The 27,656-nt window shown below is 36.0% G+C and overlaps 2 protein-coding genes across 2 annotated transcripts in view; both read left to right on the top strand.

The window, feature by feature from the left end:
- The first annotated feature begins 7,907 nt into the window (after nucleotides 1-7,907).
- On the top strand, nucleotides 7,908-8,558 carry LOC150092258 (general transcription factor II-I repeat domain-containing protein 2B-like). The gene has a single exon (XM_090414832.1). The coding sequence runs from the start codon at nucleotides 7,908-7,910 to the stop codon at nucleotides 8,556-8,558; it is 651 nt and encodes a 216-aa protein (XP_090270958.1).
- A 12,475-nt stretch (nucleotides 8,559-21,033) lies between these two features.
- Nucleotides 21,034-27,656, top strand: part of LOC150092257 (1-acyl-sn-glycerol-3-phosphate acyltransferase alpha-like) — a 109,821-nt gene continuing 103,198 nt past the window's right edge. The window contains exon 1 of the mRNA XM_090414831.1: nucleotides 21,034-21,224. Coding sequence (XP_090270957.1) covers nucleotides 21,034-21,224 — 191 coding nt within the window. The remainder of the gene's footprint in view (nucleotides 21,225-27,656) is intronic.

Genomic DNA, 27,656 nt, shown 5'->3' with positions numbered 1-27,656 from the left:
ATATATAAGAAGACATAATTTTTTTTTTTTCTAGTTGTTTATCAGAACTATTCAGTTCTGATAAATGAGTTACCCCTGAAGTATCTTCAGGACTGGGTAACTCATATAGAGGGTAATGACCTCATATCACTTGTCTTAGTATCCCATAATGCAAAGCACATATCCTTATATCCTTACGGACATTATACATGTCCGTAAGGATATGCATTATGGGATGGGTCGTCCCAGACCTGTTTCACTGTATAAGTAAAGCCATCTCTAAAAATGTGAGACCTCCTTACGAGTGACTGAGAGATCGTCCAACTCAGTGACAGGCTCGCCCTACCACTGAGCCGAGTTGCTCATATTCCAGGGAAAAGCAACCACCAACACGATCCCGATAGAGGCACTGCCGGGAAACGCCAACCCCCCAGAGACTGAAGTCTGTCTCTCAAGGCAAAACTCTTCCAAAATCTTAACCCCACCGCCTCAGCGAGATCCAGAAGAAACCTTAAGAGAGCAAAAGCTCATATCCCAAAGGAAAGCAACCACTTTTCACAAAAGCGCATCAGTGGGTGACACCAAGATTGAAGTAATGCAAAAGTCATATTTCCATATACGAATAGCTAAAAAGTGTCACACCTTATTATTAAAATACTCTGGATTAGAGATAGTTGTTGGAAATTTTCCAACAGCTATCTCTAATCCAGAGATAGTTGCTGGAAAATCCTTGGTTTAATCCTTTATCATGTGTAAGCAAACAAAGTTTGCGTCGGAAGTATCTTCAGGACTGGACAACTCGTATATAGACGCTAAGGCAAGTGATGTGAAGTCATTAGCCTCTATATAAGAGTTGCCCAGTCATGAAGATACTTCAGAAGCAAACTTTGTTTGCTTACACATGGTAAAGGATTAAATCAAGAATATAATTTCTTGGCATCCTTAATTTATAGAGGTTGTGAATGATTTTTTTTTTTTGTGTAGCTCCCACCCAAGAAAAGGTTTTCTGTAAATCTATAGCAATTCGTACCGAATTTTTTAAAAATATTTTTGATTAATTTTATATATTTTTTATGAATGAATGAAATGCTTTGACAATTGTGAGTACATCGAGGCTGATTTTGCTCAATTTACTACCAGCAGATTGGGACCACACACAATGAAGCCTATAACTTTATATCACTATTATTATTACATGTCGCCTCCAGGGTGTCCAAGGACTCATCATGCGAGGGCATTTTGCACATTACAAACAATTCACCGTCTCCTCTACTAATTGATTCTCCAACTACATACCATACCACACCACTACTATCAACACACAACGCCATCTACCGCCACCACCACAAACAATAGCATTTTTTTTTTGTCTGTAAATTGTGTGTTCTCCTGGTCGACTTGTCGAGATGACAAACCCGGTTTCCGGGTTTTTCGTCTCGAAAAAATTTTCCTAGGGAAACTTTGCTACCTCCATATGACATCGGAGGTAGATATTCTTTAAATTGAAAAAAAAAAAAAAAAAAAGCCCATATAAAGGTTCCTTTGGCCACGACTTCAAAGAAGACTAGAATAATACTAACATTGGAAAGTTCAGGATACTTACTTTCTCTTATCTCCTTTGAAACTGATAGAATCCAATAAATGAAACGAACTATGAATCGAATTTAGAGAAATTTAACCCGGTTCTTAATTTTGTTGAATGCAAACATTTCGCTACATGTATGATAAATATATTATTACATAATAATAAAATAAGTTACTGTTCATTAATAGTATTAATTTTCAAAATTATTATTATTCGCAAGCGATTCCTATCATTTCTTTCTTTTTTATTTACTTTCTATTAAATTTTAATTTAAGCCTGTGTAGCTCAGTGGATGACGGCGCTTGACCGCACGAAGGAAGACTTTGTTTCTAATCTAGTCGTCGACTAGAGGAAATTTTTCTAAGCCTTTTTTTGACCGGTTCCCGAGTTAGTCGATCTCTGGCACGGGCAAGCTAGTTTTTTCTCCCGGAAACTCGGGTTTTTCGTTCCGTAAACTCAAGAAAATCGACCGTAGAACCCATATTATTGCAGACATTAAATATATTGTGTTAGGTGTTAGACCACGAGATGACGGCACTTGTTAAGCCATCTCTCTTCACCGTGCCGCTTAATTAGTTAGATAGATAAATAAGATAAAAAGATAAAAAGGCGTTAGCTGTTTTTTTTAAATTAAATTTTAATTTAAGTCATTTTTGTTTTTAACTTGTCTTCACTAGTACACTCAGTAATATCTCAGGACAGAAATTCTCTATATGTAATAATAAAATACTTCAAGGTGCTTTGTAAAACTATCAAAAAATAAATAAATCTCCAGACACCTTTTTTTTTTTATTCCCCAACGAAAGTAGGAGAATAAAAGTCCAAATTTCAGTCCAAACGTTTTGGAAATAAGTCGTCAGTTAGTCTCCATTTCTCACCATTGCCGAGAATAAGCTTTCTGATTCCCGCTTCGCTAGATAAGAGTCAACGTTCCTAATCCTAACTAGTATTTACTTCCGAGAGTCCCATAAGCTAATTAATGAACAGCAATTCGAATTCCCTCGCTTTTGATCTGAGCAGATCTGTACGCATCGCCATCCACCTCTGGACACAGACCATGGAAAGGTGAGAAATTCGTGTAGTTGCTCATGACGTTTCCAGAACATTTGATTGGGTTTGGCACAAAGTCCTACTCACCAAACTACCATCTGCCTTTGCATTAGATCGCCAGCTTCCTCTCTGATAGTTCACTGCGTGTTCGAGGATTTTGTACTTTCGTTCACTCTCTTCCTCCTGTATATAAAGGTTTTTCTCTCACTGACCACAAATCCAATCCCTAATCTTGCTAATGACAATGCACTTCGTTCATCTTATTCCAAAATTCAGTATTTTCCACATGTCAGTGCATGAACACTGATCTCCTTGCCCCTTCAATGGAATGAGGATAACCCCGTGAACTTCAATGCCACCAAAATTTACTCTTATTTCTCCAGTCAAGATCAGATTTCTCTTCTTGGGCTGACTTACATCTCTGGCCTTTCTTTACACCCACAGATTCTTGCTTCCACAAAACCAGGCGATCTTTTCTTCTCAAAACACTGCTTCTCATCCGGTAAAATGCTAACAGTAAATTTGTCGGACTTATACAGAGGTGGAACTTCGTTTTTCATTCCTCAAAATAGTTAAACTGGCTAGAAGAACATACGTAATTACTAGAGATAATTCAATGGCCTGATCCGCTCAACCTGGAAGCGCTGCTTGCACATTTGAGGTGCAGAACCAAAAACCTTCCTAAAAATGTTTCCAGCTGCTCTGAAGAGGACGCTCTGGTTAATCGATGATGCTCTCTCTCTCTCTCTCTCTCTCACACACACACACACACACACACACACACACACATTCATAAACAATGTTCTGCTGTAGTTCCTTTTAAGACTCTAAGAACGCAAGCAACTGCTTGTCAACAGTAGTTTATTATCCACCTTACCAACATCTCATCTTCCACTTACCCACTGCAACTAAGTAACTGGACTTCATAGAAACCCTAATACTATAACAGGGGATTAATGTTATCTACATGGGCTGCTATGTTTCGAACAGTCAGTTCGTCTTCATTGCCTTTCCCCCCACGCCACCAATATGACTGCGAATCTAGGAATGGTTCAAAAAAAAAAAAAAAAAGAAAGAAAAAAAAGAAAAAGTCCCTTAAGTGGGAACTAGAATCGAACCTACAACGGTGTTTCTTCGAATGACCTAAGATAATGGAAATTACTAAGAAGCTACTTCGGTCTCTCGCACTTATTAGAAGTGCTACAGTGATTATACCAAATATATTATTCTCACGTACATACAAATAACGCTTCTACGCGTTATTCCCGCTTCCTATGCAGGGTCCGCGTGTTACTTTAGATGCGACTTCTTGTTAGTACTACTCCCAACCGACCCGTCGCCTGGTCTGCCGCTGGGGGGATATATTTTTGACTGTAGAGGCGTATGTTCACGGGGCCGGTTTGCCTGTTTGCGGGATGAAAAACACCAGATAAACTGGCGGAAAAAACCTTACTGACCGCGCCCAAGACCGGATAACTTGGCTATGCCTGAGGAAGATCCTCAAATTCCTCACGTCTACAACGGGAATTGAACCTGGGACACTCCTTCCCGAGGCATATGGTTGCGAAGCGCAAAGCCGCTAGGTTAACCGCGCGGTTGTACATACAAATAACTACTTGAGAGAATTATGAAACATCGCGTCTTATCTAGCACACAATATAAATGGCCTCCATCTTGATGATGATGAGAGGCTAAAACTAGCTGTCTGTCTATATAAAAAAAAATTTAAAAAGAAAAAACTAAACATTGCAACCATACCATGTCGCTACTCTCTCTCTCTCTCTTGGGAAATTTATATGAATGCAGGGGTAGAAGAATCTGAAAAATTTGTGGGGACACCTTAGATGTCCTTATTTTACGTCTTCTGTACGTATAACACACTTAATTAGATTTTATGATTTTTGAGTGGGAAAAGAATGGAATGCACTCCAGATATCCATCGCCTTGAAATGATTTGTTTGTCGATTTACCATTCTGACTTGTTAAGTTGTTTAATGAACCACGAGTTTGGCTAGAGAGTACAATTTAAAAAACAAAACAAACATAAATATTAAATATTTCAATATTATTAATATAAATAAATTAAATTATTAAATAAATATATAAATATTAAAATCCTGTCCCCTGATTTGCAAATTCATGATTTGTAAAATTATTAGAGTCTTATACAGACTCTAATAATATGTTGTATTTGGACAGCGGAACTGACACTCTTTCCAACGAAGGTTTGGTAGCCAACTGAATAACGCCATTGACTTCTCGATCGTTGTCTACTATTTTGTATTAAAAAAAAAAATAATAAAAAACTTTAGTGGTAGATGATTTTCACCGCATATGTGACAGTGTTGCTCTGAAAGACGAGTTGAAGTAACACAGACACACATACAAAATGTTTTGTATTGAATAAACAACACATTCATCATTTATCTAATCCTTGGCTCAGTCATAGTGCAAAAGGTTTGAACAAGATGTGACTTGGTGATAGGATGTGATCTCACCAGTAGTTGAAAACGTCAAGCAGAGTTCCCCCCCCCCCAGCAACAGCATTCTATTGATAAGAAAATGGTGACCACACTTCTCGTATGTCAACGTTCATGAATTTGTCCGAAACTAGTGATGCTGTCAGTGGTTTTGGAGCAGCACTCGGCCTTATTGCTAGTAGCCAAGAAGGAATGATTACTGTAGACATGCAGAAACTATATTTGCTCCACCATTTAGTTTTTTCCCTTGTCAACCTGTCCAGCCAAGTGGATAGCGTCTACGATTTGCTAATAACATTGTGAGTCCAAATTTAACGGTAGACTTGATATTTGTGAATGTCTTTTGTCATTAGATGATGTCCTCAATAATTATAGCCGATACTTGGTTGGTGCGTAACCCCCCCCCCCCCCCCAACACACACACTCTTATTGTCCTTTCTTTTAGTGTTACACGATGATCAGCATTCATTTTACACAAATTATGGACTCTACAATCGTGTCATAAATAATTATTTACGTTTCGACCTTCATATGAAGGTCATCATCATCTGAAGTATACATATATATACAAAAACAAGTTAAATTACATTTCACAAAGTATGCTGAAGAGACAATGATTTGATCCATGGTTATTCTACTGGCTTGACCTCTAGTGAAAAAAAAATAAAATTACAATAAATAAATGAAATGAAATAAATTATCTACATCAAAGCAATATTCTATTTAAGACAACATCCGAGAAACATTCTTTCATATAGATAGTTTTGTTACAGTAAAAATGATGTCCTAATTTAACATGACAAGTGTTAGATTTAAGATCCTGGATTACCTATGGTCCTATTTATAATTAACTCTAGAGAAAGGTTAAGTGGGTAGAATATGTGCCTTCCATATTCTTCGGATTTTGAGATCATTATTATTGTTAAGATTGGGGTGGATGATAAGAATCTCACAGACTTCCTTAAATTTGTGTTCATACCATGTTTTGGTGTAATGTAAACAACTAGTGCCTTTTCCAGTCAATTCTATGTAAAGTGTTCAGGGCATGATCAGAAAGGCCAGCGTCAACATAGTTATTATATTTAATGTGTCGTTTATGTTCCTTGTGTCTGATAGGAATTGTGCGTCCTGTTTCCCCTATATAGGGCAAATTACAGGTGCAATGAATACGTATACTCCAGGGTGGGCCCAGCGGAGCGAGTGGATCCTTGGATGAGTTGAGTAAGTTCTTTAATTTTCCAGAAGGTTTACAGGTGGCTTTAAGGTTGTATTTTTGTAGTATTCTGTTTATTTTATCTGAAATCCCTTTAATGTAGGGGTGGGGAACGTCCGGCCCGCGGGCCGTATAAGTCCCGCGAAATCATTTGGTCTGGCCCTGCCAAGGCGACCGCAGGCAGGACTCGAAATTCAATATATCTAGGAGCTTTTTTCATAGCAACATAAATTTATATTAAGCGAATCATAATAATGATGTAAATTTTGAGGGACAAGCAAGAAACGTCCATTCCGGGATAGACAGGACTCATACGAGTACATGACGGGACAGACACATATGAGATCTCGAGAGTCGATGGTACGAATGTTGGATATGTTCCAACTCCAAGATGCAGGATTAGAACAGCGATCAAAGCAAAATAATTGCGTCGCTGGGGACACACACTGGATAGTTATTAAAACTTAAGTCGTGTGATATCTTACAAATGGCGACTACAAAGAAAAGTTGATGCAGAGTGTCGATCTTTCCAAGAGAAATGGACAAATGATTATTTTTTTTGGTTGAAGTGAAAGGCAAACCTGTGTGCCTAGTTGTGGCGATACGTTAGCAATAATGAAAAAAGCCAATCTGGAGCGTCATTACAGCTCAAAACATGTTAAACTCAATGAATTGGGAGGCCAAATGCGTCTGGATAAAATCAATGCTCTTCAGCGGAGTTTGGAATCACAACAAGCTGTTTTCACTAGGCCTCGTTGTGACAGAGACAACATTATTCAGACGAGTTATGTAGTGAGCGAGCTAATCGCAAAGAAGCTGAGGCCTTATGTATAGGGAGAGTTTGTGAAAGAGTTGTTAGCACCAAAGTAAAATTGTTTCAGAGTGTTAGTTTGTCTCGGAGAACCATCTCAGATCGGATTACTGACTTAGCACAAGATATTGAAAAAACATTGAAGGATTTTGCAGGAGATTTCCAATTTTTCTCTCTAGCTTGTGACGAGACAACGGACATAAATACTGCTCAACTGGCCGTTTTTGTTCGTGGGATAACTGCAGAGTTTGACACGCGAGTGGAACTGCTGTAACTGGAAGCCATGCATGGCACTACAAGAGGTGAGGACTTGTTTGAGAGACTTGTTTAATCAATGAAAAAACTTGTGCTAACATTTGAAAAGTTAAGTGGCCTTACTACAGATGGAGCTCCAGCCATGGTTGGCACGGATCAAAAAGGGTTAATTGCATTTGTCAAGAAAGAAATGAATCGTCTCAGTCTTGATCCAAGTGATTTAATTAAATTATATGCCACTGCATCATACACCAAGAGGTCTTTGTGCACAGTCATTGCGACTCAACAATGTGATGTCTATATTAGTGTCATGCATAAATTTTGTCAAAAGCAGAGGGTTTAACAGCCGCCAGTTTAAGGAGATTCTGAATGATCTTGAATCTGAGTACGGTGATCTTGTTTATCACTGTGAAGTGCTGTGGCTGAATCGCGGGAACATGCTCATGAGGTTTTACAAACTGTGGGATGAAGTCAAGCAGTTCATGGAGATGAAGGAAACTCAATGATAGCAAGTGGCTGTGTGATCTAACGTTCATGGTGGCCATTACCAAGTACCTCTCAGAGATGAGCGTCAAGCTGCAGAGCCCCAACCAGCTTCTCAGCTCCCTGCTTTCAAACATGAAATCATTTGAAACTAAATTAAGGCTGTGGAAAGTGCAACTCGAAAGGAATAACACGGTGCATTTCCCCGCTCTGGAAGGACAAAAGCCTTCTATGACACTTGAATATGCTGGTGAATGTGCGAAACTAATTGAGGCATTTAATGAACGATTCAAGGGCGTGAAAAGTAAACAAATGGAATTGAACATCTTGACTACACCGTTCAATGTGGAACCATCTGATGTGCATGATAACCTACAACACGAAATCATTCAGCTGCAAAGCGATGATGAGCTGAAAGCTCGGTACAGCAACCTCCCACTGCTTGAGTTCTATAAATGTTACATAAGCAATGATGAATTTCCCACTTTGAGGAGACATACATTGAAACATGCATCTGTGTTTGGAACAGCTTACTGCTGCGAGCAGTTCTTTTCAAAACTTACCATCGCAAAGAGTCAACTGTGTTCCAGACTCACCGACGCAAACCTGGAAAAGCAGTTACGAGTAGCAACATCATCAATACCAGCTAACATCACACGCCTCACCAAAGAGAAGCAGTTCCAGCCATCACATCAGAGGTGAGTTAATTAAATGTTTGATCAAATATAGCAGGCTAATTTTTAAGTTCATAATTTTGTATAAACTGCGAATGATGTTATAAATATCCAAATGGCCCTTGGCAGAAAAAAGGTTCCCCACCCTTGCTTTAACGTATGGAATGATTACAGTTTTATTGTAGTCTAATTTATTTTTGTTTTTAAGTGTGGCCAGTATTTGCCGGTTTCCCGTAAACAGCGAAGGAAAGACTGCTAGAAGGAAGACGTGTGACAAGTGTATCTAGAAACGGAAGTGTGTTCTGCCCAATCAGGGGAGCGCCACTAGTGTCCGGCGTCTGTGTGCAAAACTTTAGTTGGCACCCCTATACCCCTATACCCTATATTCTGCTGATAACAGCAGAATATAGAATAAAGTTAAAAACTGCAACAGATTTTCTTATATATGTTTAGAGCAAATGCGAGTGTGAAGAAGATTAACGAAATTCAAACTCGCGTCATCCTGTAAACAGTAAACTCACGCATGTTCAAGTTTTTACTTGTTTACGCTAAACTACTTGTTAGAACTAGGATCAGAATAAAATGAAATCTTAAGGAATAATAAGAAATAAGTGATTATAAATAATTTGTTTAAGACAGATCTATAAAATATAATTAAAATTTAAACAAAAATTTGATTTATTTTGATATAATTAATGAATTTTTTTTTTTCAGTATTTCCTCCTTGCGTTTGTGTTGTTTGGTTAGGTGGCTGAGGAAAGTGTCTAATGTCTGGCGGCTGTGGGGCCAGATAGCGAAAACATTGTCAACATATCTAAACCAGACTTTGGGTTTAAAAGGAGTGGAATCTAGAGCACGTAGCCTCAAAATGTTCCATGTAAAGGTTAGCAATAGGGAAGATAATGGTTCAAGAAGGCACAGCCATGGGCTCACAATTATTCCCCCCCCCCCGCTATTTTCTAACTATCTTTGATTTGCAAAAGGCAGAGTTTGACTACCCTCAGCCTCCAAAATTTACATAGAACTAAAACGCCTACTTTCTATAGGGACAAAAAGACGTAGGTGGATTTATTTATTTATAAAAAATAAGTATCGCATTTTAAAAAGAATCAAATTCGAGCAGCTTTCAAATGTGAACTGAAGAATCAGATCTTATTATTAAAGAAGATAGAGTTTGAAAACCAAATGAAACATTAACCTAGTAGAATAATCTGAAGAAAACATTAAGTGACTGAGCCTTCGTAACTCAGTCGGTGTGGGCGAAGCCCTTTGGTCGGAAAGTCCTGGGTTCGATTCTCATCCATACGTGAGGATGAGGAACCTTTATCTGGCCTCCTTCGATTAAAGGTTGGCCAGTCTCTTACGGAAGCAGAGGGATTTTTCACCCGGAAAAACGGGTTTTCGTCCCTTAGAAGAGGCAAATCAGCCTGTGAACACACGGATTTACAATCATAAAATACATTTAATCCCTTATTAGGAGGGCTCAATCAGTCCTAAGGGACGGTGGAGGAACGGGGAGAACTCCCATACGAATAAATAAATGAACTGACTCAGCTGAGGAAGTATGTGGTGACGTTGTTCGTAATGAAAGAAATATAAGAAGTCCATAGTTGACTTAAGAGTAGTAAAAAGGTAGTCCAGCAAAAAGAAGAAACCATATAAAAGTTCCTGTCGTAAATAAGCACGTGTTCTTAAAGAATATAGAATCATGCTTGAAAGTATCAAAAGTCTTGGGACGACTTAGAAATTAAATATTTTAAAGGGTCCGCGCTTAAGGATCTTTCTCAGACATAACACACGCAGTTACAACCATAGAATATACCGGGAGGCATACGGCTAGTCACCTTATTCTCGGGACGGGTACGACTTAGAAGGGCTTAAGTCGTACCCTTCTTAAGGGCTCTGTAACAGGCCACTAGGCCTAACGTGCAAGCGAGAAGAAGAAAAAGAATAACTTTTTGAAGGTGGCAAAATGAGGGCTATCGAAAAAGTTTGGAAACGAAGTGATTAGCAGCAAAAATGGAAAGAGCAATGATGGATATAATATAATAACTAAACTTAGGGATATTCTGGATATCTAGGGTAAATCATCATCAGTGGTTCTAACAGGCATTTACGTGCCATCGACCTTCCAAGCAATCTTAGATTTCGTAACAATAAGGTGTTATGTTAGCCTTATGCTTATAAATATTTTTATATGTACATGTAAGTTGCGTGTGTTTGCCTGATTGTGGGATGAAAAATCCCACAATCAGGATAAAGATGACCTTGCTATTGCTTCTGCTTGGTATCTCCAACTCTGGGCTTGGCTCCCACTGAAGAGACCTCAATAAAGGTCGAAACTAGTCTGGGTAGTGGCCAATCCCCTAATGCATAACATCATACATATCTGCAAGGAGATGTGTTTTGCATTATGGGAGATACTGGGATAGGAGTGTTGGTAGCTTGCTCCACCTTTGCTACGAGTTGCCTGGTGTTGTGCTACTTACCCAGGTAAGACAGTACAACACCATATTCAGTCCTAAAGATATTTTCAGGCGCAAACTTTGTTTGCTCTCACTTGGATAAAGGATTAAACTAAATTTATTACGGTCTGGGTAGTGGCCCGTCCCTTAATACATAGCATCATACATGTCCACAAGGAGATGTGTTTTTGCATTAGAGCAGATACTAAGGAAAGTGATCAGAGCTTACTCCATCTTTACTACGAGTTGCCTCAGACCTGAAAATACTTCAGGCGCAAACTTGACTTACCGGTCTGTTTGCTTACTTGGGAAAAAGGATTAAAACCAAGTTTATAATGCTTGGTATCTTTAACGTATAGTATACCCAAGATAAAAAACTTTCTACACACACACACACACACACACACACACACATATATAAATACATACCTTATAACAAGATCCAAGACAACTAATTATATCACATATAAATATAATAAACACTACGGAAAGGCCACTCGAAGCCTTCTACATCCTAGATATGCTAAATAAACTGACTTTTGAATACAGGAACCTTACAAGCCACAATAGCCTGAAAAGAACCTTAAAGACGTATGAACAAGAAATACGCGCCCTACAAACTTAATTTAAACTTAACCTTACAAACTTAATGAAACACAATACAGTATATTAGTTTAAGCTTTCCAGTTCAGTGACGCGTCACGAAATTCCAAAATACCGTGTGCGTGCGTTCGCGCGCGCGCGCGCGTGTGTGTATGTGATTATCGTGTGCGTGCGTGTGTGTGTGAACGAATTTCTCATCCTACAGTAGTGAATATCATACCTATCAAACATCAGTCTACTTCCAACACAGTAATCAAACCAATAAAACAATAACTAAACCAGTGCCAGTGCCATCCTCAGATAGCTTCATAAAAAGCTTCGAGGATGTAAGCTGAGACATTACATCTCAACAGAGACCAACACAAAGAAAAAAAAAATCCATTTATTACATTTAATACATTAAAGCAAATTTATAAATATATATACAATTTATTGTTACTGTATAAATACTGTAAAAAAAAAAAAGTAATCTTATTCAACCGCAACTAGAAATTACTAACTACAGTAACTGTTATTAATACGTTATGCAGAAAAAAAAGGAAAATTTATATGAATTTCATTGTTAAAAAAACAATATGTGTTGAAAAGGCAAATATAATCATAATTTGAATAATAAAAATTATTAATTAGTTTATAGAAATCTAATGTGGAAAACGAACGATAGTCTGCAGCACTTACTTCCAGTACTCTGCTAATTAACACGATGAAATGTCACTTAAGACGAATATTGTATATATGTAAATATTTTTGAGTTCAATAAAAAATCATAAAAATTATTAGTGTTGTATTTAATCGTTTATTTATTTATTTATTATTCTTATTATATTTACATATATTCACCATTAGTGGAATCTTTCATAATGGATTGGTAAACAATAAAGTTTTGTTCGATTATCTTGTATTCCGAGTTAACAAACAGTTTCTATAATAAGACTCAAGCCTTATTACAATTCTTATCAGTGGTAATTGTATATTTTATCACTGATGAGATATACAAGTCTCGTTTAGACTTTTTTTTTATTTCAAATAAAAAGTATTCTTGATCAAAGTAGACCATTTAATGTTTCCCTTCTGTTAAGTGAATAAATGAAATATTAAATCGGGATTTAACTGTTTTTCGGGCTATGTATTAATTTATTTACAAAAAATTGACCCGCATTGCGTCAATCGGATTTCTTTCTCATTTTCGGATATAAGTTTATTCCGGGTACAGGATTTATGCTGTTTACGTATTTCAGTGAGGTGCTGACGAAAAATACTCGTATTATCTAGCGTTGCTCTTTTAGCAACATGGATATCACTATAATCACTGAACTGGGGTCTGCAAAAACAAAAACAATCACACACACACACACACACACACACACACACACACACACACACACACACAGAAATGCTCAATGATGGACTTCGTTATTTATGTTTTTTTTTATTTTAATTTTATAAATTTAAATAATGTTTAAATTTTATATGATCTGTTATTATGATTATGATTAACAAAATAATATAATAATGGTAAATAATGAAAAACAACTAAATAATAACGAAGAAAATAATAATATAAACAAAACTTATTATTATTATTATTAATATTATTATTATTATTATTAATTGTGTATATGTAAATAGGCTGTATAATAATAAGCTATGATATTGATATTGAAAAAAAATTATGTACATTTATATTTAAAAAAATCGCTGTACTCTACATTTTGTACTGAGCAGAAAATGTAATAGTATACTTTATTGTATATATGTAAATACTCTATATGATGATAAATAAAATGTTATTACAGTTCAAAATGGGGAATAAGAGGTGCTAGATATTTATTTTATATAAGTACAGTGTCAGTATACATGAAACATGATTTTTATAGTACTCAAAGGAGAATCTGCAAAACGATACAGATAACTCAAAAGAGGAAACTTAATGAAAGTATAAAATTTAGAAAAAAAAACCCATCGGATTAGTTTTTTTAAAACAATTTTTTTCAAGATCTATAAGCAGGTCAGGAAAATAATTTTTCATGATGATAATATAAATATATAAATATAGCGATTGAATATATATAAATGAACATAAATATAAACGAATAAAGATAATATAATCAAAAATAATGTTATCTACGAAGGGAAAGAGTAATTTTTAAATAAGCGAAAATATATCTAAAAAATAAATAAATAAAAAGCCTTAATGAACTAAAAATTAAAAATCAGCTGTAATATATATGATACAGAATGCGTATGCTAAATGACCGGCGAAAGAACCTACAATACCAGTTTTCAAATAAATAAATAAATAAAATAAAAAATAAAAATAAATACATAAATAAATCCATAGAAACTATATAGGCATAATTTACTTTGTATAGTATTTAAATTATGCATCAAATCTTTGAAAATATAATAAATAATTTGTTTAAATTTTCCGATGAGCAACAAGGGTTTACAAAAAAAAAAAAAAAAAAAAAAAAAAAAAAAAAAGATCACCAAGATGCAAGATTTATATTAAACAAACAATAGAGAAATCATTAAATACAATAAACCTCTTCATATATTTTATAGATTTAACTAAAGCATCTGACAGAATACAGTAAAAAGAATTACACTAGCACATTAAAAATAAGACAAATACCAAAACAAATTTCAGAAGTAATTAATAATATGTATACAGTTCTATGATAAATACAGAAACGCGAACAAGCTGAAGAAATGAAAATAACACAAGGAATTTAGGTGACTCATCAAATCCCAGCTTAACTTAACGTTGGATGATATAAAGAAGTAAACAAAGTGAACAAGTGTACAAATGAATACGCTAATAATATCGTTTTCCTAATAATCCATTGTAGCTACAGAACGACGATCTAAATATCCTGGCTTTCGGAACAATCAGGATAAGGTGGTTTTAGTCGTATGCCTAAAGATATTTTTCTCTGTGTGTGTATTGCTCTAGTATCATTTTGGTAACAAAGAAATTATTTATAAAGATTACCAAACACATTCAATAATGCAGGGGGGGGAAGGAAAATATCAAAAGAAAATATAAATAAATTCTGGCATTGACTAGGAAACTCATAAGATGTGAATTGTAAATCAAAGGAAAAATAATTGAATAAGTAACATATATTTAGGGAAAAAAAGAAGTAAATAACTATGGCAGCCGACAGAATGAATAATGCAGTAATATTGTATCAACAAAATTTCATGTCGTTCTGTCTTTGCTGAAATGGACCGATTAAAGTCAAGGGTATAGTAAATTTTACAAAAAAAGTAAAATTAACAAATACCAAATTTTACCAAATATCAAAATTCGTCGAAAATGAGCAGTTGTTGTATACCTACGGATGGGAAGATAACATAAACGAAGAGGTTCTTAGACAACTGTGCGAAAATTCAGTTACAAAAGCAATTTGCCTTTTTTTTACTCATCCAGAGTAAAAGCACTAGAATTATATGACTGTATCGTGCTGAAACTGTAGATGGCTGGGGAAAAACAAGAAGAAGAAAGAATGAAAACTACAGATAGTGTTTTTTCTGAAATACATTCAAAGAAAGAACATGAATAGACCCATTGGTGTTGAGATAACGTGAGAGGCAACTTAGATCATGACGCCAGTGTATTATGTATATTATTTGGTGCCTTCCGGATGTGTTGTCTGTTTTTACTGTATATAAACAAGACTTTCTGTTAAAAACCCTGTAATCTCTGTAATAGTCCGACTAACTCTCCTTCAATTGAAACGCTTATAAAGGTTCCTCGGTTCCTAACGTCTTGTAGGAGATGTAACTCAAGTCTTTCTAACCAGAGGACGATGTCGCTGCGTTCCGTACTGTGGAGGTGTAGACGTAGAGAAGATCTATGAAAACGAAGAAAGGGTTTTGTTAAGAACTGCAAGATGCTGCACCCGTCATAACAGAACTTAAAGGAAAGTGGGATGATCACTGATATTTTGGATGAAAAATACCAATAGAAATGTCAGTAGAAACGCTGTGCAGCAGATGGTATAAATAAGTAATGAGAGATAAAACAATTTAATTACTAAGTATAATTTCTGGGAATTTCCCATGCTACTCCTCTTAAACACTATTAATATAATTAACGGCTATTTTAGCCTGTTTTTGTTTAGGAGTGTCCTTTATATTTAATACATTGGCTAACATAACTCAAAAGGGGTATGTATATATTTTAGGGCATTATGGGCGAGTGTAGAAGGCAATTATGGCAGAATAAAAAATGTGGAAAAATTATCCAGACGATGACCGAAACGGTCCACACCCCGTAAACCCTTGCCCCAGTTTCCACATAAGGATACCCTTCACCTTCTTCCCCCCCCTCTCCCCACAACAAAATAATATATATATATATTATTAATAGTAACCCGGGTTCCCAAACTTATTTCCCGTGTCTCAAGTACATCCCCATGTTCTTTCCCTCTCTTCCCCCCCCCCTTCCACAAGAGCTTGGATTTAGAAGGCATCTTTAAACCAAAATCAAGGGATGTACATAATTTTTCCACATTTTTTATTCTGCCATAATTGCCTTCTACACTCGCCCATAATGCCCTAAAATATATATATATATACCCCTTTTGAGTTATGTTAGCCAATGTATTAAATATAAGGGACACGCCTAAACAAAAACAGGCTAAAATAGCCGTTAATTATATTAATTTAATTACTCTTTGTTTAACAAGATTTATATATATATATATACAGGGTGGTTCAAATTTCCACGTACAAACTTTGAGTAGAGGTAGAGAACATCGAAATAGGGATACATAATATGGTAAACGAGGTGCACGTTTTTACGAACATGCAGGAAGCCCCAATTGCTCACCTGGAGCGCTGGCGAACAGCGCTTCGGGTGGCGTTTCCGGTCATGCTTTCTGTGTATATGGTTGATTTTGATGTTATCTACCTCCCCTCAAAGTTTTTACGTGGAATTTTGAACCACTCTGTATATATATATATATATATATATATATATATATATATGACAGGAGTGTGTTTTACAAATACTGAAGGTAACAAGATTATCAGATTATCACGTTTGCAATGAAAAAAAAAAAAAAGTGTGGAACAGTTTAAGGTTATGGAGATATTTGCTACCAGAGTTTGATTCGTTTATGTAGAGCAAGGTTTGTCAAATAATAAAGAATAGTGCGATTATCGTAATCAGGAATCCTGCGAATTGGAATTACAGTCAGCTCGAAAAGATTGTTGATATCCAGAAAAATTAAAAACCAGAGAAGCAACATTCCTTCATAAAGAAAAGAGAAATAAAGAATTTTAATTTTAATTGTAAAGCACATATATATATATATTTAAGGATATGCTGTATATTCCCGAAGTTGTTTATGTTCTGAGTTTTATATTCTTTATATTCTGAGTTGTTTATGCTGTGGATGTTTATGTAAACGTCACTTGTGTATCCACATAATAATGCAATGTTTCGTATAGCAAGAAATGTGACGAGGTGTTTTTTTTGAGGATGGGACTGTAAAAGTTAGAATGGTTGGCACAGGGTCTTGAACTCACAACAAATCACTTTTAGATTCATTACAGGAACCGATTGCCATTGGCTGAGATAAAGGTCAAAGCATTTTCCTTCAGTTATCAATATTTAGTGACTCCATCCTGAAGGGATATTATTATATAACACCTTCAGGGAGTCCAAAGACTCATCGAGGGAGGGTATATACTCTACAACTCTCCTTCTCCACCACTTCACCAGCCGCAACAGTCTTCATCATCCACACCCACGCTATCTACCGCCGACCACCACCACCACTAGTATTTTCACAAACAAACATCCATGCCCACGGTGGGATTCGAACCCCCAGCCTTTTGGCTGGAGAACGGATAAGTTAACCACTCGGTCAACCAGGTGGACATATCTGTAACATTTAAAATAGGCCGATAATATATGAATGTTTGTAAAAATAAAAATAAATATAAAAAAGCACAAGGAGCAAAGAGAAAAATCATGATAATTCAAAAACTGTATGGAGAATTTTCATACAATTGGTAAAAGTAGTATGATATATGACGTGAAACACCCACAAAACTTGTAAATAAATAGCTTAATTCACCAACAAATGGATACGTGAAGACAATGGTCAGAAACAAGAGGTCCAAATGAGATTGTCAAAGTGCCTCAAGATCGAATGTGGTCATCCCTCATAACGATGTTTCATACTGCTTACAAGTCTAGAAGCTGAGTTGGTAATAAAAACCACTACTCCTGCAAGCTCTCCTAAGTTTCTCAAAGTTGTGGGTAGGGAATGAGAGCAGAAACACATCTACCTAGAGGATACCAGACACGCTCAATAGGATTATGGTCAAGAGACTGACTGGCCAGTTACGTGCGATAGTTCCTTGTTGAAAATATGGTCCAGGAGCTTCGCTCGATGAGGATGAGAATTATTGTCTTGTAGGATAAATGTCCCCCTATTGCACTCGCATATGGACGAGCATAAGGATCCAGCATCGACTCTATAAGCTACAGCATTTATGGTTCCTACTCGGTGAGTCCATTCAACCAGACTTCTCCTCAAACCAGTACACAACCCTGCCTGCACCATGTGTCTCTTTCACGGATATTTGAGGGATGATAACGTGTCCATAGTTATCTCCAGATCACAGCACGCCTAGTATCACTTTGTAGAGCAAATTGGCGCTTGCGAACAATACACATCCCATTGGTCTTGGGTTCAATTGATGTGGAGCCTGTCGCTTTCAAACATTCTTTCAAGTGGCGTGGGAAGAGGGACATGCAGACTACCAGTCAGCTAGCATATAGATCAACTTCATGAAGTCTTCTGCATACAGATCAACTTCATGAAGTCTTCTGCATACAGCGCAATCAGATACTAATGTTCCTATAACCGATGCAAGGTCAGGTTCCCTGTTTCGACGAGCAGCTAAGCAGTGATATTGGCCCTCCACTGCGGTTGTAGCCCACGACCTTCATTCACTCTATTTCCTAGACGTTTGTTACTGGTGGAATTGGTTCCAGTCTGTGAACTGGAACCAATTCTTGTGAAATGGAACCAATTCAAAACAAAGGTTTACTAGGCATGACTTTGGCTGGCCTGTAATCTGACGAAATACACGAAATGGAAAACACTCCAAAAATCCGCTTTTATGCTTTGGCTCATTTTCATATACTGCTCACACCACCACTTTTTCTATGCGATAACCAGATTCAGTGTCCCGTTTTTAAGTAATATACCTCACTTTCATATATTTTTTTCTCCCTTAGTTATCGCGGTTATTTTTCTTTTGTGCTTAATTTATGGAAACCGCTTTATGATTTAAGAATCTCCGTAGTTCGTCAGTATGGACGAAGCTTTTTGGTTGGAAAGATTTGGGTTTGAATCCCGTACATGACGGCAAGAACCTTTATTAGATATTTTCAACTGGAGGTGAGTTAACTGGTCTCATACCCGAGACGGAAAGGTTTTTCTTCCCGGAAATACATGGGTTTTTCGTCCCTTACCCAGACAGACCTGCCAGTATAACACACGCATTTTCCAGACAAAGAATGCTTATGGGCATAGGAATAAATACCTTATCCAGGACTTATGGTTACAAAATCCAAGGATACGTGGAAGGTCGTGGGCACTTCAGTGCTTGTTAGAGCCATTCAGGATGATGATGAGTGTACGATTTACAATGGTTTGAAAACCTCGAAAACACCATTGTAAAACTTTTGAAAAGGAATGTTTTCTAGTTCTTCTTTGGTCAATTCCTGAGTTTTAAATGAACTCTCCTTAATCCCTTTAGGAATTAACGGTATTAACTTTTATTTATAAATATATATATAAATTTTATTATTAAATTTATTAAATATTAATTATCAAAATTCAGTAAAGCTGAAATCTATCAAATTACCTGTGTTAAGTCCTTGCACTATCCATCACTTTGGCTATGTCTTGAACAAGAAAGGTCCGACAAGCCTCCAAAGCTGATCTGGAAGGAAAGAAGAACAGTGCCTATGATCATCCCTTTCCAATGAATGATCATCCCTTATCTGAGTGAATAAATGTTATGAAATTTTAATTATGTTACTAATATTAAAAAGATGAAATCTCTCCATATATATGTATATATAGTAATTATCATGAAATAATATGTGATATCTCTTTCTGAGTTCCAAGTTACGAATACTGTGCACCCATTTTGAAATATGACAGATTTAGGATTAAACATTTTTCATTTCACATAATCCAAGTGTAATTATTTCGGTATACCCATTTCTATATAATATGGAAACGTATTTATTAATTAATTATATCGATAATATAGTTCATTATCGATAATCACCTATATTTTTCAATCATATACTTATATTTAGAGGACGTCTTCTTGCTATTTATGTGGTCTAGCTTAATTACTTGAGTTCGCGACACGTTGCAAATTACTTGCCATGATTTTTCTGCAACGTCACTGAACGTGCACTTATGCGCATGCATAAAGAGAGAGAGAGAGAATTTGTTATACATACAGTATATATCCATCTTCCCTTTTGTGTTAGATTCAATGACCTGTCATAGCTAATTAATTTTTTCTTCTTATAAGCCTGGTTATTGGTTATGATAATGCGGTTAATCCTACCTGCATTGCCTGCTATGACTTTGAAGGCGTGTATTCTCCTAATTTTTCCTCCTTTGCAGGAGGAAAAATTCCTTTCACTTCCGTTTGAGATCTGCTAACCTACCTTCTTTTGAAAAGTCTTGATAGAGGTTCTTCGCGTCCTTCGAACCCAGGTCTTTTCAAACGAAAGCAACGATGGCTATCGGCTGAGCAATGGAAATTTATTCAGTATGCTGATGAAGGATTAAATAGTGAAGACGGTAATTTAAGTAGACTGGAATTCCCTCAAAGACATTCAAAACAGTTGAAATTTTAATGGTCTGTGACTTAACTAATTTCAATGAATGTAAGAGATGCTTGAAATCTGTCATTTTCAACAGAAACTACTTTGGAATTAACTAACCAACTTTCAGATCAGCTATTGTAAATAATGTTAACTGGATTTAACCAGTCTCAAAAAAAGTGTCGAATTAGTTCAGATTCACTGAACTAATATAATAAAAAAACTATTAATTCGTTGTGTTAATTTAATTTCTGTTTCGTTGACTAAGATATAACTGCGCAAGCGCCAACCATGATTTCATCTTCTGGATATAACACCTGCTTTTACTTTCAGCCTTTATGTTACAGAGAAGCGACCAATCAGTCAGAGATTTCGCATAACGGACATAGATGACGTCATAATAATAACATGCTCTCCATCGGTACTGCACATAGAGGGCATTACTGTATATAAAGTACCGCGGCAATGTTTATCTTAACTGTATTTGTAATGTGTTTTCTGTGTGCTGTACGTATCTTAATTTGTGTTTCATGATGTTATCGGCGTTTGTAATGGATCCTGATTCCGTTATGATTGTTACAGTACTTCTTGGCGCTTTAATTCTAGCAGTGTTTCTGTGTTTCATAAGCCGATCTCTGAGGTTCTATATGAAAGTATTCTCATATTACATCATTGTATCTCTGGTTACTGTAGCTTCTTTACCATTTTCTCTATTTTACCCATTTAATCCAGGAAATCTCTTGTAAGTAATAAATACATTGCAAATTACTATTTTATTATTTCTTTCGTTTTTTAGCCATTCAGTAATTAATTTAAGCAGTCACATTCACATTCTTGTAATATATCTCTATCTTGAAATCGCAGATCGAAGCGTAAGGTTTACATTTTAAGGAGCTTTTCCCTGGTTCGAGCTATTAAAGAAAAATTTTTAATGCACAAATTTTATCATGCGGTTTATACGCGAAGTTATCCTGGATTAATTTAATCAATGCGAGCTATAACTTGAAAAATATTAAAACCTGCACCCCCTTTTTTTTTGCCTCTAGTTTATTGCGATTTGTGAAAGATACTGTAACCATTGTGCATAATATAATTTAATATCTTAAGAGGTATGGAAGAAATATCTGTCAATATATATAACGAATCTCGTAGCAGTGTTGATGTTGATGTAGTGATATATACTTGCTATCATCCCAAGATCGTCGGGAGTATATTTTTGAGACGTTTCTTGATTCACTTTGCCCCCCCCCCCCCCCTCACTCTCTCTCCCTCCCATTACAATAAGTCCGATGATGTTACTTCTGTCTAATGGTAAATAAATGAAAAATTAGGATCTGAATCGCATGTTACAGTATGGGTTAAGAATGAAGTACCACATAGAGAACGCGTTTAACTTAAAACTCAAAGCATAATTTGGTTTTATGTACTCGATGATGAACACTTTGATAGTATCGTAACTTACTAATTAACGAATTGTTCTATCACTGATTTCTGGCTCTGTCTATAAGCTTAGAACACTGTAGTTATAATTTTATATGCTGTTTTTTTTTGTTGTTCTTTTTACATAGGGGAACAATTTATGAGAATTTCTTGGCGTTATTTCATCTCACATGATATGTATGGACGAATAAAATTATTTATGAAATTATGCTGCAAATTAAAACATATCCTAAAACAACCACCCCTCCATTAAATTAATGTATTTGATTGGGGGGGGGTATTTACAAATGTATTTGTATCACATTTGTGATAACACATTCTTTTAGGTATGATTCTGATTTCCAGAAATATCTTCTTGTAATATTTAAAGAGACTTCTATTAATGTTTCCTGTTTTATTTTTTACTTCATTAACTTATATTAAAAACAGTTTTGAGAATTATTAAAAAGATATACTTTAGTGCTGCTCGTTCCTATCTCCCGATTCCATTTGACCTCTTTATCCAGGAGCATCCCCATGTTGGGAAAGAAGATGCGCTCTTGTCAGGATTCCGGGCATTGACAACGACTTCATACTTCCTTAATCCAATGTCTGTGAATTGCGAGTGTTGTCCGACTGGTTTGTTTTGCGGGGAAAAAAACCCTCTCACTTCCGTATGAGACATGCTAAATCACCTTCAGTTGTGAACAGCCATATGAATGCTTTCTCTCGTTCTGCAACTGGAATCCTTCCGGAACCAAGGTCTGACCGATCAGTGGTCATCAATGCTAATTACGCTAAATCGCATAGCCCAGTGTAATTTTCTGTTATTTTGATATGCATGCCAAGTTGATGATGGTGGTCCAAGATATTTTGGTTGCTATCTGAAATAGTAACTGAAACTAAAGAGAGAAAACGTTCCTTTTAAGCGCGATGTATCATTCATATTACCGAAATTGCGACTTTTTATCTAGTTAAATGCTGAGTTAATTGCTCGTGAAGCCTTGTGTAAACAGCATGCCTTCTCTTACCAGTGCTTGGTTTTAAATAGATTTTGTTACCACCTAATTTTATTATTTTAAAAAAAATGTTTGTTTTCCCCCATGTTAGAACTCGTTTGTAGGATCATTTGTTTAGCTATAGTTCAGGTCAAAGCATTAAGTAATATAACATGTTGTTGTTATTATTATTTGCTATCAGCAAATGATACTCTCGTTTGGTATCAGGTGAAAAGCTTCTCGCTGGACTCGTAGTGTAGGCTCTTTTATCTTGTTAATCAAAGTGTTTTTTTTTTTTTTATCCCTTCTCTTTCTATTTATTTCCCAAACCTTTCTTAAGCAAAGAATTGTATACTATGATTTCTTAAGCTGTGATGTAATCATTAGGTTTTCCATATTTTTAGTGTGAATGTTTTTGAAACCTTTTGTTCGTAGGTATTCTTTCAGTCTGCTTTATCCATTTTTTTTTTCTCTTGAGTTACCATGTTTCAGATTTATTTTTTTTTAACATCGTTCTTCAAGGTTCATATTTCTCATATATATATATATACATGCAGTGTAGGATTTATGAACATATCAGAGTATTTTTAAAATTCTCTTATGTAGTATAGTTTACATTTTACAAATCCATTCCTTTATTTGCTTTAGTTATGAGTACAAATAAAAATGCTTAGATAGACAAACTAGCTTCTTTTATTTTTATTTTCTGAAAGCTATGTCTGTTATAAAATATAACATATTTTCTCCATTTTATTTTTGATTTTTTGTTCATCTTAAATGGGTTAATTTTTGATTTTTTGTTCATCTTAAATGGGTTAATTTTTGATTTTTTGTTCATCTTAAATGGGTTAATTTTTGAATTTTACTAATTCTGAAAATCATCTTTTACTATTATGTGGGTGGTAGACTGCATTGGTGTAGATGATGATGGTAGGTGTGATTTGTTGTAGTTTGCGGATTGAGTGGTGGAGACAGAGTTGTAGAGTAGTTGCCCTCCCTTGATAAGTCTTCTGACTCCCTGGAAGTGTCATGTAATAATAATTCATATTCTGAGAACTTTCCTTTTTCATAGCTTCCACTGTTTACACTTCAGTTGATGCCATCATTTGCTTAAAACCATTTTTGTAAATGCAAAATTTGGTTCAATATGTATATGTAGTTAAATTATTTAAGAACTCAGATTTTTTTTTTTTTGTTAAAATAAAGGATGTACTTTGCTTTGCATGTAGTTGATTGGGGAATAATTACTATAGTGCTTATAGGGTAGGTAGGTAGGTAAATTATGATTTGTGATAATTGACAGTGTGGACAATTCAGAAGATAGGTTTAGATGCTTATTATTATGTGATACCTGCAAGGAGTCCTTGGACATGGGAGGGCACATTACTCCACTACACAACTTACCAGTTCCTCTACTTAATCTTTCTGTTACTCACTACCATCATTAGCACACACCATCTATTGTCACTGCCAATAGTATTTCTGTCTGTAAATTATGTATGTCCTTCAGTGTGATTAAATAATGAAAACATCACTCATTTTATTTAGATTTATGAAATAACCTATTGTTTTGAGTTTATCACAAACGAAAATATGATCCCATTAACTATTGCAGTAGCACATCCAGGATTTAATCTTGGGGGGGGGGTTAAATAGGCGATTTGAGAATACACACTAAACGATTTCTAATTCATAAGTAGTATAGAAATAGAAGACACACAACATAAATATAAAAAAAAAAAAAGAATTTTAATTAGTTAAAGATTTTTGGAAATTTTTCTAGTGTTTTTTTGCCCTCTTTCTTTGGGGAGGGGCAGGGTTCCTTGCCCCCCCCCCATCTGGGTGTGCCACTGAGCTATTGACTATGGTTTTGATAGACTTACAGTAATAATGAAATGTTAGCAGTATAACTAGTTTTTTTTTGTATAGTAATTGTGTACAAATTCCCATTTTCATTTCAAGAGGACTTTAGGATAAGTACAGTTGACAAAATTTGAGATAAGGATTAACTAAAAAGGTCTTACTTGGTGAAACAAGACTAAGTTGTACATTATTACAATGACAGGGATGATTGAGGATCAGTAACAAGACATCAAAGAATTCATTTCTGAATTGAGCTGATGCAATTCAATTTTTAAAATTTTTTTTTTCAGTATACGATGTCAGGCTAGATCGGTGACATAAGACATATTTGTAGCTTACAGTAATGCAGTGTTAAAGTTGCTTTTAAGTTTTAGTTGTGTGTGTGTGTGTGTGTGTGTGTGTGTGTGTGTGTGTACACACACTAAATGGCCACTTTATTAGGAACACCTCTCCATTTAGGAGAGGTGTTTCTAAATTCCTTGAAGGCATTGAGTCACGGGCCGATGATGAATCTTAAGTGAATTTGAGAATAGTATGATTGTTGCTGCTAGATATGTTTGGTGCCAGTATCTCACCAACATCTACTCTTCTGGGCTTTTCAGGGCACAGTAGTGTAATAACCACACAACTTCAAGCCAATGGCAGTCCTGTGAATGGAAACAGCTCATTGATGCACAAGGTCAGAGAAGAATGTCAAGGATTGTGAAACATGACAGGAGAGCCACAACCAGTCAGATCACAGCTCAGAGCAACAATGGTGGTCAGAACATCATTTTAGAGAGAACAGTTCGCCACATGCTGCAATGAATGGGGTAGGATACAAGAGCAGACAACCATCTTAGGTCCTAATGCTGTGAGCTGAGAACAAGATATAACTTCAGTGAGAATGTGATCATCAATGCTGGACAGCTGACAGCTGGAAAAATGTCGCCTGGTCTGAGTCCTCGTTTGTACTGTATCATGCTGATGGCAGAATATGGCAGCAAAAATATGAAACCATATCATGGATCCTTTCTGCCGAGTAGCAACATCTCAGGCTGGTGGCAGGGGTAATAGCGTGAGGAATGTTTTCTTGGTACATGTTAGGTCTGCTATTACCAGTAGGACACTGCTTGAATGCTACAGCCAATCTTAACATCGTTGTTGATGATGTTCAGTTAAAGTGGTACTTCAAGCAAGACAGTGCATCATGCCACATAGATGTTGAAGTAATTCGAGGAATGTGACAGTGAGTTTTCTTTCTTCAGCAGCCAGATCCATCCTTGGACCCCATCGTAGTAGATCATATCTGGGATGAGGTGGAATGGGAAGTTTGCAGCAGCAATGTGTCACCAGCCAGTCTGCATCAATTGGGCAATGCCATTGGGACAGACATCCCAGAGAAATGTTTCAAACACCTAGTTGGATCAGTGCCACAGAGAATACAGGCTATTCTTAAGGCATAAGAAGGGGGGGGGGGGTTCCACTTATTGTTAAATGCTGTTCCTAATAAAGTGGACCCCTGCACGTGCACACACATTATTTTTGAAGATTACTTTTTTCTTTTTAGTTTTTTTTAAACTCAGAACAGTAGCTGCTTCCATAAATCTAATAGAAAGAATTAGATATAATGATGAAAGTTTTTCACTTGGTTATATTATAAATTAAAGATGCCAAGAAATTATATTCTCAGTTTCATCCTTTATCCAAGTGCAAGCAAATAAAGTTTGTACATGAAGTCACTTCACAACTGTGTTATTTGTATATTATTATTAAGAGAGACCTCCAGGGAGTCGTGGACTCATTGAGGAAGGCCATATACTACACACAAATCATACTTATTCTTGAATTCATTCACACTGCTTGCACTCACAACATCCAATGGCAACCCATTCCAATCACGCACCATCCTCTGAGAGAAAAATCTAGCCCTCACACCCTTCTTGGCGGCCTTCATTCTCAGCTAACAAGGATGCCTTCTCGTCCTTTCCCCACCCTCCATAAATTGAAAAATTCCATCAATTGAAATCCTGTATGACACTTTCAGAAGTTTGTAAGTCTCAATTATATCGCCCCTCTTTCTCCTGTTTGCTAGTGTCTGCAGTCTACAAATTCTCAATCTGTCTTCATAATCAGTATTCCACAATCCTGATATCATATTTAACACTCTCCTTTGCACTCTCTCTCCACTATATCAGAATCACAACAGAGACTAGCTTACAATAGTCTAAGTGAGGTCTTATCAAAGCCTTGCAAGAGGCAAAATGCCATCCTTATCTTTTACATGTGAACAGTCGTTTCAGCATTGCAATTATCTTTTGAGTTGTATTTGCAAACTTTGCTACATGGCTCTTGAACGTCAACTTCCTATCTACTAACACATCAAGATCCCTGGCCTCATCAATTTCTTCTAGCGTATTCCCACCAATATAATATGACATTGGATATCTAGTCACGCCAAAGTGAATGACGTTACATTTATTGACATTGAACTGACATCCATTTTCCCATGCCTACAATTCCAGCCTATTCAAATCATTGTGTAAGTACTGCATATCAGTAGAATTCCTGATTACCCTACCTATCTTTGCATCATCAGCAAATGGCTGTATGTTGCTTGTCAAATCCTTCCAAATATCATTAATGTACAGATTGAATAACAGTGGACCAGGCATTGATCCTTGTGGTACACCATCGGTTACCTTAAATCTTGCAGACTCGCATCTCCCCCTTATACCACTTTTTGATATCTGTCAGTCAGCTATCCTCTTATCCATGCTAATATATAATCCAAACCCATATTCTTCGATTTATGCAAGTCTGCCGTGCTGTATTCTGTCAAAAGCCTTAGCAGAATCCAAAAGTATCATAGTGTATCCCCTTGTCTAGTTTAATGATAACATTGTTATAGACTG

Source organism: Typopeltis vanoorti, chromosome 26 (assembly GCF_054136105.1).
Source record: "Typopeltis vanoorti isolate ZY-2024b chromosome 26, IOZ_Tvanoo_1.0, whole genome shotgun sequence".
NCBI classification, from domain to species: domain Eukaryota; kingdom Metazoa; phylum Arthropoda; class Arachnida; order Uropygi; family Thelyphonidae; genus Typopeltis; species Typopeltis vanoorti.
Note: the sequence above shows the minus strand (reverse complement) of the source record. Positions and strands in the feature narration are given on the sequence as shown.